The 13,459-nt window shown below is 47.8% G+C and overlaps 1 protein-coding gene across 2 annotated transcripts; it reads right to left on the minus strand.

The window, feature by feature from the left end:
- Window positions 1-987: 987 nt before the first annotated feature.
- SERTAD4 (SERTA domain containing 4) lies at window positions 988-12,550 on the minus strand. Of its 2 annotated transcripts, XM_073900236.1 has the most exons (6): window positions 10,542-10,631; window positions 8,606-8,781; window positions 7,625-7,815; window positions 6,937-7,128; window positions 5,407-5,522; window positions 988-3,497 (listed from the first exon to the last, which is right to left on the minus strand). In XM_073900236.1, exons 4-6 carry the CDS (start codon window positions 7,109-7,111, stop codon window positions 2,736-2,738), a joined length of 1,053 nt encoding a protein of 350 aa, XP_073756337.1. In that variant the 5' UTR covers window positions 7,112-7,128; window positions 7,625-7,815; window positions 8,606-8,781; window positions 10,542-10,631; the 3' UTR covers window positions 988-2,735. The 2 variants fall into 2 exon arrangements, with proteins under 2 accessions (XP_073756337.1, XP_025733686.1); XM_025877901.2 differs by lacking the exons at window positions 7,625-7,815; window positions 8,606-8,781; window positions 10,542-10,631 and adding an exon at window positions 12,149-12,550.
- Between the last annotated feature and the right edge of the window lie 909 nt (window positions 12,551-13,459).

The raw sequence follows: 13,459 nt of genomic DNA on the forward strand, positions 1-13,459 counted from the left end.
CTATAGAACCCAGCTAGTGGATTGTTATCTGTGCCTTGGCCACCTGGAAAAATCAAACTGAGTATCTTCTGAATAGAAATGGTGATACAGGCTCCTAGGGAGCCCTAATGCTCACACCAACAAAAGGAACATTCTTATTTGGATGGGTGTTTAGGGGTTTTTCAGGGAAGGGGGGGCATGACTTTTGGTATGCTTAGAAATGTCTTAGAGACAAAAACTTGATGACTAAAACTAACAAATTTTAATGTTGCTGAATTCAAAGGCCTCTAATCGTCCAGCAGAGAAACTCCAGTGGGTTCTGTTGAGCAGATGCCTGAGCCTGCAGCTCAGGTGAGTGCTATGGAAAATCACCAACTCTGTCATTTGACAGCTTTGGCCATCAAGAGGAACATTGTCTGATAATGCTGGGGGCTTCTAAAAAGCAAAAGGATGCCACTTCTTTCATATTTAAATCTCTAGAATGTATTACATTCATAATAAGGATGTTACATTTGACAATTATGCTTCCAACTAGCTTTCTCCCTTTATCAAATAAAATATTAGCCTCTAAGAATAACCTTAATACAGAGTTGTATGGAATACCACCAGCAATAATCTACAGCTATTTTGACTGCTGACATATGGGTCATCTTTTTGACAATTTGACATTTCATAAGGCAATCAGCAGGATTCATTCGGTATTTATGGTATACTATTTTCTTGTCAGAAACTTTGCAAAAATAAAAATCTTTAGATTCTTTAAGATAAAACCTTCTTGATAACCAACCACATCACTTATTAACATTGGCCTCTTAGTCCACAGAAATCTAAATTCACAAACTAGGACTCTTCTAAAACACCGGTCAGGCTGACCTCTTAAAGTAGTCTTTCATTTTGAAAACTCCAGTGTGGCCACTACCCACTAAGACATTTTGAGTTTTTTTAAAGGAGAAACAGCAACAGAAAAGAGAAACATTGCCAATGATCATTAAAATAAGAAAATCTGAATGAATTTTGATCATTTTAATAAATATATATCAAGAAAACCTCACTTTATTACAACACATTCATATACAAGCATCTATCACCTAAGTTTTCAACATCAAATGTTTATCAAATATTGAAAATAAAGGACAAAACATTACTAGACTATTTAGCCATAACACAAGAACATGTTTTAAAAATTGGTCCTTGTGGACATTGTCCAAATGATGATCCTACTCATACACTGTATGAATGAGACCTATATTTAATATTAATAGCAATAATAAAAAAGCTTTATCTTGGAGAAACTGGGAGGACTTACTTCCTCCGTTTGGCATTTGGTTCCTGTGAAGTATTGTTTAAGGAGGCCCAAGTTCAATTAGCAACCTTGGAAACTGGAATACAGTTTAGCAGGAGGAGTTGGCTGGAATAGGACGATGGACGGTCATCAGAGGGGCACTCTGAACACTCTTGCAAATGTACAAATTAAAGAAATCATCGAGAAAACTGTTGACCAAATACATGGTAGCTATTGCCAACTGGGTCCCACTTCTCCAAAATAACTTTCCAAAAACTAAAGTCTTTACATTCTTTTAAGATAAAACCTTATTGATCACCACATCATTTATTAACATTGTGCTTCTTAATCAACAGCAAAAGTCATATATAAAAAACCACATGCTTTTATAATCTAAACGAGTGAAATGATGCAAAACAGATTAAAGTATAATGCATGCCACTGGTTCATGAACTTCATTGGACAAGAAAACAAAACAAAACAACCCAAAACCCAAAAAACCCAAACCCCAGCAACAAACCCGTTGCCATAGAAAAGCTCAAGCAGCTTAGTGCTGGTTTCTAACAGCTCCATTGTTTCCCCCATCCCTTTCTAAAAATGCCAAATCCAAAAGCAATTGGGCATCAAAAACAAAGGAAGAATAGAGATGTTGAATCAAAAGTTGAACACAATAGTTTTGAAGTTAACAGTTTCCAAACAATATTGATCCACCCTGTGTATTTTTTTTCCTGTTTGTTAAATCCCTGCTGTAACTGATTTATCCTTAATTTTCACATTGGCAAAAATTAAGATAAAGTAAGGCACCAAAAATCGCCCTGTATAACACCTAACTGCCTAATCACGCATCGCAGGCAAGCCAGGAACCTGCAGGGATTACCCTTCTACACATATTGTTGATTGCCGCACCGAGACAGGTGTTTCATTATGTTACGTCCCATTTTCATCTGTCATGCAAGACTGTTAAAGACAAGTCCTTAACGGCACGGTGAAGCCACTTCATCTAGCTCCCTGTCTTCAGTCGTTTATTCAGAAAAAAATACTGTATCATATAGAAGAAGCAGACATCCTTTTGCTGGTTATGTTGGTTTGCTGACCAAATAACTACCTAATTAAATTGGCAAACACGTTGCCGTTTCTGAGCTAGTGACAGGCTCCTTGGGGGCGCTGGAAAGATCACAAGGGCACATGGTCCCCCAGTCTAATCTACTGACCTTTTCTGTGAGAAAACTAAGGTATACTTTGAAGCATTTAAGTCAACTGTTTTCTCGGTAACATCACCACATTTCTAAGTAGCTTGCTGAGGCCTACTATACAGATGTTTTATGCAATCTGCTCTCCAGGCATTAAAACGACACGGCGTGTTCATGGCATAATTTCATCAGTTGTACAAAACTATAAAATCCATTCAAAATAAAATTTATGAGAGCTAATTGATCATGCTGTGCATGCTTCAGAGGCTCGATGAAGAGATGGTTCATAGTTTACTCCCTTTGCCACAGCACGCTTTGTTACTTGGTGAAGGCTCCTTTTTCCTTAGGGACTTTTTCCAAGACTCACTCACATTGCTTTTGTCATTATATCCAGTCTCAAAATAATCATAAAATTGGCCTTTGCCCTCAAAAGCAAGGTCATTTCCCACAGGTTCATGGCTTAGGGGGGCACCATCCCTGTTGGTGTCATCATTTGCCTTCTCATCACTTAATGTGGCCTTTTCCTGAACACCTAGTGCCCTGACATGTGTGACAAAGATTTCACTGGCGGGTCCCTGGCCATCACCCTTGTAAACAGGTGCACTGCCTACATCGAAATCCGCCTGGTGGGAACAGCTCGGTAAAGGCAGAGGGGGAGAGGGAGAGGAAGCTGAGGGGGAGGGGGGGACAGTGCTGGAGGCACTTCCGACACTGGCATGGACAGAAAGGGGCAGATTTAGGTAGTGACCACCACATTCTTGGTAAAAGCAGCAGGCATGAAACTTTTCACACTCCTCTTTGGCCATCCGCGGTCGCTTCCGATAAGGACAGTCTTGAGCCATAAACCACTCTTGGGCAGAGGTGCCACTGAAAGAGCAGGCAGGAAAGCACCAGTTATTCTGCATGATAATCTCGCCGTGGATCCGTTTCATCAAGTTGTTGATAAGGACAGATCTTCGGAGGTACACTTCAGGATCATCGATAAACTTTAACTTTTCTAATGACATATACAAGATGTGGGCCCGTTCCTCAAAAATCGAGATGGTCTAAAAGTCAAAAAAGGAAGAGAAAACTTAGAGGACATGGGTGGTGTAAACATGCCATTCCCAGTATATTGCTTTCGGGGCAGTCTCTGGATCTGGGCCTGCTGGGGTCCCGTTTCTCCCAGGTTCATTTAGGGATGCTGGCCCCCATGTTGCTCACATCCTCCCCCCGACCTTCCTGCCTCGACGGTGTGGTCAAGCACCTGGGAATCCCATCCCAGTGCAGACCTCAGCAGGGACAGGTCAGGTTGTTTGCGATTTCAATGGCCCAGTGAGGGAGATGCCGAAACACACAACACTCATCTACCCTGCTAGAAGTCAGGGGAGCAGCTTCTCCGGAGGGCAGAGAGGTAGTAACAAGGGGCACAAGGAAGGTTTCTCGGGGGCTGTTTATGTTGTTTCTCGATCTGGATGCCAGTTACATGGATATGTTCACTCTGTGAAATCCATCAAGCTGTACTCTTAGGATACTTGGGCTTTTATGTGTCCGTATACAAGCGCGTGCACGCACACACACAGACACACACACACTCATGTATTATACGCCAGTAAGCGTCCTTTGAAAGATGTCAAAATGCAGGTCATAATAAGTCTACTTCAAACCCTGGCCAGGAGCATGACCGCTATGTTCAGTACTGTCCCTCTGGCTTTCACACTTGCAATTATCCTTACTTGATTGAGGGACAACAATTATTGAGGCTCAGCCCCCGACAGGATCAGTCCGTGGAAGGGCCAAACAGGCCTCCTTCTGGGGCCAGGCAGGAGGAGAGATGCAGGGAAGAAATGAGAAGACTCACTTCTGAGCAGTGTGATACTATCACTGGGTGATGACTGGTACAAATCCAGTAGCCACTGGGACCCAGCTACAATCATAACACAGAAATGAAAGAGGAAATAAACTGCTGTGTCCTGGCGACCAGCTTTTCCAGGTCTTTAAAAAAAAAAAAAAAAAAGCCACCTGGTAGCATGACCTGAGGAACTGCAAACGAAGCCAGCCCAGGTTAACCAAAGGCAGGAACCATACGTTCAGAGAAAAGCCCAGCACCTGCCAACGCATGCCGATGTCTTTATGAGCAAGGTCAAGGCAACACCTGAAGGACAAGCATGTACCGGGTGGTGAGGAGAGAGGGTAAAAGGAGACACAGAGGAAGATGAATTGAAAAACTAAAAATCCTCTCCGCATCTCAGACAACTATGGTCTGGGTTATACCCTCCTTGATTAAATCTGTAGATATAGTTTTTAAAGGAAGAGAACCATAAGGAAAAATAAGTGGTATCTGAAAAGCTTAGGTGGCCAGTTTCTTATTTCTAGGCACTTCCTGGATCCCAGTATTTTTTTCTTAGGCATGCAAAAGAGTTAGCTGTGGCCTTTTCTAGGGAATGAATTATAACAAACAAAACCTATGTAATGAGTGTGCAATGAAGTGCGTGTTTCTACTTGCACGCACACATTCAAGGGATAGTGAATCCACCTCTAAGAGGTCAAGAGAAGCCCTGGGGAGCTGCTCCCAGGTGGGCACACACAGAAGGGGCTTTGGCCATGGGACCTAGAGTGTGGGAGGGAAGGGAGATGTCAGGAGAGAGCAGTGCATTTCTGCACACATGTGAAAACATGGACTGCTCACAACCACTAACGCAACTTGGGAACAGTCAAGGCATTTGTAAAAAAGATGTTCCTTGGATTATATAATTTTGCTATTTCTGGGTAGAGGAGCTCCTGCTGGCTCTTTCTTCGACTACTTGTGAAAATAACAGAGGACCCAAAAAAGTGACAACGATTAATATGGCTCTGCTGAGAAGTGGCTCCTTTTCATTGCTTGGGTGGAACAATTTAATTTCTGGAAATGGATCAAGCAACTGTTACTAAGTATCTTAAACTCTTAATAAGAATAATGACTATTAAAAAACATACTTTATGGCTACAGCTGCTGAGTGGTGGGTGAAACTCCTCTTCTTCCACGTACTTCCTCTTAAAGTATGTGATCTTGGATGTTGTTACAGGATTTGAAATTCCCCTGTAATGTGATCCTGTGGTAATAAATCAGACATGACAAATGACATGCGGTTTGCCAGAGGTTCTCCAAACAAAATACTTTCCTTTAATTTCCTTATAGAAGATAACTTGGCTACATATTTGTCTGTACATGTGGTGATTAAAAATAAACATTTGTCTTAATATTTGCTATCATACAGAATTCTGTGACCCAAGCTAGGTAAGGATTTCTAGGTAATCATAAAGGAAAATGACCTACGTCAGCATTTACAAAATACTCAGCATCTTAATTCTATGTACAAACAGCAAAATTCATAAAGGGGAGGATAGTATTTACTCAAATTGTTTAATTAACTCCATGATAACAGGACAGCACTGTGCAAATGTGTACATCTTTAACCATAAGCATGAATAACCAAATAACTTTAAAATGTTATTGGCTGTAGATAAGGAAGCAAATGACTATCTGCACATTGGAGTTATAATATTCCTTCTTTCAAAATATGAAAATTCAAAAAAAATTTCAACTTAAAATTTGGGCTAACCAAAGTCTTTTTTTCTCTCTCAAAAATGTAACACGTCAACCATGAATCAAAGTAGGGTCCAATTTTGAAAGAACAGAACTTTTTTTTTTTAAGATTTTATTTATTTATTTGAGAGAGAGAATGAGATAGAGAGCGCATGAGAGGGGGGAGGGTCAGAGGGAGACGCAGACTCCCCTCTGAGCAGGGAGCCTGATGTGGGACTCCATGCGGGACTCGATCCCAGGACTCCAGGATCATGACCTGAGCCGAAGGCAGTTGCTTAACCAACTGAGCCACCCCAGGTGCCCCGAAAGAACAGAGCTTTTAATCCCAAATGAACTTCAGGGAGTACTTAGTTTACAGTTTAGGTTTTTTTTTTTTTTTAAAGTAGTACCACAGAAAAATCCAAGGAATTTACCTTAGAATATAAGAATAAAAAATCAGGAAGAACATACTTCTGTATTTAAAAAGTTTTCCCCCTGAATACGAAAGCTAATTGTGTGCTTAATAAAAAGAGGAGACACATAGCTGCTGGCCCAAAGTGCAGATTCCTTTATGTCTCAGGGGATAAAGATTTCATTGTCAAAAGCTCACCAGGGCTTGTGTAGCTCTGAGAGAACTGTGCAGTTCCATAGGGTGAAAAACCAAAACCCAAACTCAGGGTTTCAAAATCTGGTTTGGTTCTTTTAAAAATATAGGGGGCACAACTTACACATGAAGTAGCAGCACGTGTAGACTCAGGTTTGAATGCAATTTAAGTATCACCTCTGATCCTCTCCCTGGAGCCCTGGGCTCACTTAGGAGAGGGGCACAGACAGCCTGGGAAGTCCCTGGAACAGCTCTCAGCTCAGAGGGGCGCCCCAGACACCACCGCCACCCATGAGTCTGGCTGCAGAGGGCAGCGGGGGAAGGTCAAGGGTAGTACCTGCCAGTGGGGGACCGGCTCCCCGGTCTCCCTGCAGAGGGGCCTGTGCTGGCCCAGGGGGGCTCGGACCTCCGTAGCTGTCAGCCTCCCATAGTGTCTGGTACCCAGCAATTTCAGCAGCTCCTTCCGAGACAATGGGCTCGCAGAATCTATTCATGGACAGAACCAGAGTCATCTCTGACAGCCTCAGATCTAAAAAAAAAAGAAAGAAAAAAGAAAAGAAAGAAAGAAAACAGCCCTAATCAAGAGTAAGCCAGGGGATGGCCTTGGCATTTTCATTCCTTTGCTTTCGGAAACTTTTACTTCTTGGTCCTCCCCTTCACCCTGAAACATTTTATTATTTTTTCAAAGAAAACCTCAGCAAACTCTCTTGCTGCTATTAGCTCAGCCTCTGTGTTCAGCAATCTGCATTTCATGGGCGGATCTTTAAAATCCCATTTCTTATTGTTCTCAGATTCCCCTCAGCCCTCTTTGAGAAAGCTGCCTTGCCTCCTAAACACATTTTCCCCCGACCTTCCCGCAGAAAATGGACCGCTAAGAGGCAAGTCCAAAACCCTTGCGCTTCCTTTCTATTAATAAGGCAAAAATCAATTTTCTAGTCAATCCCCCCGAGAGTCTCCTTTGATGAAATCCGCTAATCAATCGAAAGGAAAAGGTGGGGAAGCCAAAATCTCCCCCTAATCCCTACGGATGCTCTCCGGTGGGTTCGGGCTGGGCGGCTGCCCCCTCCTTCTCTCCTTTCCTCAGGGCCAGTTCCTCTACAACATTCTGGGGCTCCCTCCACTTTCTTCTCCCAAAACGAAGCAGACAGAGACACACTTGGTAGTTGTTTCCACCAGCCCTGATCGGCCTGAACTGGATCTGCCTCCAGTCAAAACACTGTAAGATGAAGACAGAAAATTGGCTCCGGTTTCAAGCCGGGAGTTGCAGCCCCACAGGAGCCAAGCACAACATCAACGGAGCAGGCAGAATATTAAACAGGAGCCAGGGCTTCAGGGCCAGAGGCAGCCGACAACTCTTTCCTCGGCAAGGCCCAGACACAAGGCAGGAACTTTCCAAGAGGCACCACACTGCGGCCCTCCTCTTCAGCCCCCACCTCTGCCTGGGGCCTGCAGGGAGACTGGGAGCCTCTCTGCTCTGTGATGCCCGCTGGGCTCCTCATGGCTCACATGGTGTGGGCCATCTCCCCCCCAACCGCCCACCCCCCCCCCCCCTCTGTTCCCCCCGCGGCCCCCCCCCTCCCCGCGGGCGGCGGCCCCCCCCCCCCCCCCCCCCCCCCCCCCCCCCCCCCCCCCCGCCGCCCTGGGCTCAGGGGCTTCACTTGGTCCCAACTAAGGCTCAAGGCAGGGTCAAGGGTGAGTTCAAGTAGGAAGAGAATTTTGATACTCGGGCAAAAAGACCAATGGGCCAGAGATCAGTGGTGATAGCACAGAAGCTCTGGCGCCTTATTAATGGCCAATTCCTTTTACAAGACCCGAACCTCCACTACCTCACTTTGCCATTTCAAGAACTGTCACAAAGAGTGATGTCAGGCCTGCTTTCTGAAGATTGATTGTCTTTCAAATATACTCTAAGGGTCTAGTTCATGCTTTCTTCTCCAAATTACACAGCTCCTAAGGTTTTGGGGAAAGGGCGAATTCACCGCTGTCCAGCGGGAGAGTGTAATTACCTAGGTGTTCTAACAAGGGTCCACTTCCAGGTACAAGAAGGAAAACCACCAGGGGAAGGGGAGATAGCTTCACTGAAGTGATGAAGTCCTTATGGCTAACAGAGCAGCTCTTCCAGGAATGACTCCATCCTTTACCCAGGCTTCTCCTTGAGATCCTAAATCCTGTCCCAACCTCACTGAAGGATGAACAGGGGAAGTGTCCATGTCAGTGGCCAGCATGAGGACCCAGCTGATCTGGGCTGCTAAACCACCTACCCCTTTTCTTTTTAAAATGCCCTCCAAAGAGGCAGCAGCTGAAGACTTATTGCAAGTAAAACCTTATTACAAAAAAAGAAAAAAAAAAAAAGAGCGGTTCGATTATTCTCTAAAAGCAAACGGTGGGACATGCCATTTATTTTGCTCTTGACTCATCAAAAAATTTACACTACACTGATTTGATAAAGTAAGCTATTCTATCACCCCTCACTCCGCATCCAAACAAGGTATCAAGCCTCATGATAATTTATTCTCTGGGAGACTCTCATAAATGGTCTAATTTCTTACCTATTATAAAAGACAGTCGTATCAGCGAGTGCTATTGCCAGGAGCACATGAATTATAGCTTTCTCTCAGTAGCCCTCTCTCACTAACTCCAACAGTATTTTCCAGCCTGAAATTCACACTCACTTTTGTGTGGGATTCTGGGAATAAGACTCAAGCTTTTTGTCTATGTTGAACTTTTATGACATAAAACCAGAGGAGGTTGACAAATTCACGCCCCTTAAGAAAGTGAAGCATTTGTAGGCCCCCTAGAAGCAATTACCTTTGTTTAATAGGACATTATATTGGCCTGTGCTATTTTATGTTCCTAAGAGTTTTGTTTCCATTTTAATGACTTACTGTTGTAGCTGTTTTGGTTGTTAAGGATTTCAGTGTTTCTGTTTGTTAGTATTGATCCCAGCATATGAAATCCTATCAGGATGCATCTGAACTTGAAACACAGCATAGTCCTTTTACCTTGGCTCTTTCTTTCCATTATGACATCTGATTTCTCTAAGGTTTTCTTTTTTGAACTGGAAACTTTTACACACAAAATCCTAAGCCGGAGAAGCTCAGTGCCACAAATGATATTTCTAAGTCTGAATAAAATATGAATGACCGGATTATTTGGGAGCAAGGAGATTTTGCAGTTGAGTCTTCCTAGTCTATTTAGAATTTATGCCGGGATGTTAACAAATTAAGAAGGCAAGTTCCACATGCATGAAGCATCGGGAGTGTGTGGTGCTAGGCACCAATGTTTCACATGACTCTTTATTTGTATTAATGTGCAGATCCAAACTTTCATTATTCTCCGTATGATGAGATTTACATTATAATTCTACTACCGAGTTCAGAAGTTTAAATCCACAAATTCATGTGCTGTTAATATTAGATATAACCATGAAAATGTACAATTATGGTAAAATTGTACCATAACAGAAGGCTGTTAAAGTGTGTTTCGTCTATACATGGGTTTAAAAAGTAAAAAATAAGAAGGTCATAACCTCTTATCTCCAGGCCCCTGTATGTCTGTTCTGTCATCCAACTGGATGTAGTGGCATGACACCTCAAGCATTCCCAGAAAGCTGAGGGCTAAAATGTCATGCTTTTCCAGCAAATGTTCATCGTAAAGTCAGCAGGCAGTTGCTCTACAATTTGGTTTTTCCAGATGGGTTAGGCTTGTTCTTTCCTGAGAGCCATTCTAATGCTAATAGGAGTGGCTGGCCCACAGAACAGGCTAGCTAGATTCAGTAGCCCCTTGAATCTAACAGGGGCTCCAGGTCATTCTTCATTCTTTGCCCAGCCCTCCCCCCATCTCTCACTGGAAATTAAAGAACATTAAGAGCATTCTAGCAGTTAGAGATCGGATTCTCACACTGAAACGCCGAGAAGTAAAGGGCCGATATTGTCAAGGCACCTTTGGGGCTGCCCAGGTGGAATCAAGCCCCTGACCTCGACGTTGTGCTTAGCAAGATCCCAACAGCTCGTCCAGCTGCTGCTGTTGGTGGTGGTGGTGATGATGGAAGGGGCTGAATGGGTGGAAGAAAATCCTTCGACCCTTCTAAATAGATGTCGCTTTTCTGCCAGTCCCGGCAGTACACCTGTCTACCCTGGGAAGTGCATTTCTCAGCTGTAGCTTCGAGAGGCCAGGAGCTTTAGGTCAGGTCCTGGGGCTAGGAACGCGGGTGCTGGGCCTGAAGGAGAAGATGGGGTGTCCAGGTGTCCGAGCCCTGGCGCCAGGTCTCCCCATCCCAGGCCCAAGACTGGGGTGGTGAGGTTTGGAGAACCGACCCCCTGCAGGCACCGCGTCCGGGCTCCCGCATAGACACACCCCCAGGGGTCGGTGCCGCGGCCCCGGAGCCCCTTCCCGGGTAGCTAGCCGAGCCCTGCCGGCCGCAGGAGAAAGTAAACAACACCCCAAGTGTCTGGGAACAAAGGCAAGTTGTCTTTCCACGGTGCCGGAGCCGTGCGCCTCTCCTGAAGAATAAGAGCTATTATTACTCTTTCTTTCTTTTCTTCTTCTTCTTTTTTTTTTTTTTTTTAAACAAGTTTCCTTCTAAGGGAAATAAACACCAAAGGTAGGATTCCAAGGAAATGACTCACGGCGGCTGGCAGGGCTCTGGCGAGGCTGGCCCGGGCCCCGCGCTCCAGCCCGCAGCAGATGCCTGCCCGGCCCTCCCTCCCTCGCCCGCCAAGCCCACTCGGAGCCCGCGGCTGTGGGAGCGCCCTGCGCGGCCGCGGGACCCGGGCGGCGAGGGACAGCGCCCGCACGGTCCGCGCCTCCCTGGGCCCGGGGGCCGCCTGCCCCCCGCCCCCCTCCCGCCTCCGCGGCCCCAGCCGGGCACTCGGGAAAGTTGCTAGGGCCCAGCAGGCGGGAGGGGAAGAAGGGAGGAGAGAGGCGGAGGCGTGGACCAGGCGGGCAGCAGCCGAGCCCGCCGGGGAGGTGAGCTGAGGACAGAGGAGCCGCCGCCGCCCGCAGCGCGCCTCGGCTGCCGGGGAGGAGAGTGCGGGGGCGGAGGTGGCGGAGGACAGAAGGTGTCAGCTCCTGCAGCTATTCCTTTTTCTCGCAGACGCGCGCTCCTGACATCCACAATCCCTCCCTCTCCACCTGCCCAGCGCCGCGGCGACCAGACCTCGGGGGCATCCCTCCTACTGACCCCCTGCCCCCTAGGGGAAGGGAGGGAGCGGCCGCCGAGGACCTTGGGGGGGCTCACCCGGGCTGCCATCCCCACCCGCCCCCGGAGTCGGCTCGGTGCGCGCAGGCGGCAGCGGTTCCCGCCCCGGTAAAGGCCCCGCGGCGCACGCCAGCCCCGGGAAAAGCCCGCGCCGCCCCGGCGGTTGTCCTGGCTCCCGCGCCGCCCGGGTCCCGCGCCGGCCGGTGCGCGTCCACTCGGCAGCCGCGGCGCGGAGAAGGCGCGCGGGAGGCCGCGGGGGTGCCCGTGGGCGCGCGCAAACGCCCTCGGGGACCGGCCCTCGCGCTCCACCCGCCCTGGCCTCGCCGCCCGCGCCCGGCCCAGCTCTTACCGCGGGGTCAGCCGGGAGGCGGCGGCCGGAGCGCTCGCGCTGCCGCTGGTCCGCTCTGGGCTCGGCGCCAGCCCGGCCGCCGGTGCACAGTGGCGCGGGGCCCGGCCCGGCGGCCCAGTCGGCGGTGGACGCTGGTGCGCGGCGGGCGAGGGTCCCGCAGGTCCCGCCGCCGCGACTGGGGCGCCGCGCCGCCGTCGCTGCAGACGGTTATGGTAATGAGCGGCTCTGTCTAGCGAGGAGCGTGTGAAACCCGTCAATCCTGTTTGCCATTTCCCCGTGGATTTCCGAGGAGAGGTTCTGCAGGATGCCCCCAGGGTGAGAGAGGGAACATGACAAGCGCGCCCGCTCTCCCGCCCTCCCTCTGCTCCCGCCGCCGCCGCCGCCGCTCCTCAGGCAGCACACGGGGCGCCTTCCCCTCACCCCCACCCCAGCCCGCCCCCTGCCTCCTTCCCTCCTTCCCGCCCTCCCTCCTCCCTCTCCTCCCCTCTCTCCCCTCCCCTCCCCTCCCGGTGCCCGGGGACACGCGGGCCCAGCTCCAGCCCGCAGCCCAGACCCCACGCGCTCCCCGGCTCCCGCCCTAGCCCTAGGGGCTCGGCTCCAGCCGGATAACGTATTCACTCTGCAACCTTCTGAGATGTCTTTTTTTTTTTATTTGGTTTAGTTCTGTTGTTGTTGTTGTATGTGCGTGTGATTAAAAAAAAAAAAATCTGTGCCTTTCCCACCCTTTGCAAAAGACTTTCTTCTCCTTTGCCACAGCAAACGGAGATGAGAAACAGATGTCTTTGCAGGACCAAGCAGTTATTCTCCCCTCGCCGCCCGCCCCCGCCCGTTCCCCTCCGGAGCTGCATATGTAGAAAAAAGCAACACTGGTCCTACTGCAACTTGAATTGGCGACTCTTTCTGGGTGGGGAGCCTCCAGGGAAAACCTCCAGGAAATAAAAAAGTAATAAAGGAGGTTGTCCTCGGTCAAGGGAAGGTAATTTAAGCCCTGGGATCACATTATTTTGCAAATAGTAATTTTCCCCTATATTAGGCTCAATTGCAGTTTGTTTTTTGAAACATTAATTCATAACTTCTGTCTAGGGACTCCTCCATAGTTGAGATGGGTCATTTCAGGTGTAATGAACACAGAGGCTTGGAAGGCATAGACCTAATAAAATCGGGGGGTGGGGGGAAGGCACCTGCACAAAAGTGTTACAAAGACTATAATGTTTGTTTACTGATACTATGCCAGATGTGCTAAATATAACACTTCTTTAAAACAGTGATCCTCCGACTGTGAAAAACCAAACCTCTTGCTGCCTGGCTCCC

Source organism: Callorhinus ursinus, unplaced genomic scaffold (genome assembly GCF_003265705.2).
Source record: "Callorhinus ursinus isolate GAN/ISIS: 27379988/994484 unplaced genomic scaffold, GSC_fseal_2.0 scaffold13, whole genome shotgun sequence".
In the NCBI taxonomy this organism is placed as follows: domain Eukaryota; kingdom Metazoa; phylum Chordata; class Mammalia; order Carnivora; family Otariidae; genus Callorhinus; species Callorhinus ursinus.

What these genes read in the sequence shown, in the direction of transcription:
- SERTAD4 (XM_025877901.2), bottom strand. Translation starts at nt 7,111, where the DNA reads ATGACTCTGGTTCTGTCCATGAATAGATTCTGCGAGCCCATTGTCTCG. An exon ending in AGCCGGTCCCCCACTGGCAG is followed by an intron (nt 5,523 to 6,936) that starts GTACTACCCTTG and finishes TTATTACCACAG; the next exon opens with GATCACATTACAGGGGAATT. An exon ending in TCAGCAGCTGTAGCCATAAA is followed by an intron (nt 3,498 to 5,406) that starts GTATGTTTTTTA and finishes TTTGACTTTTAG; the next exon opens with ACCATCTCGATTTTTGAGGA.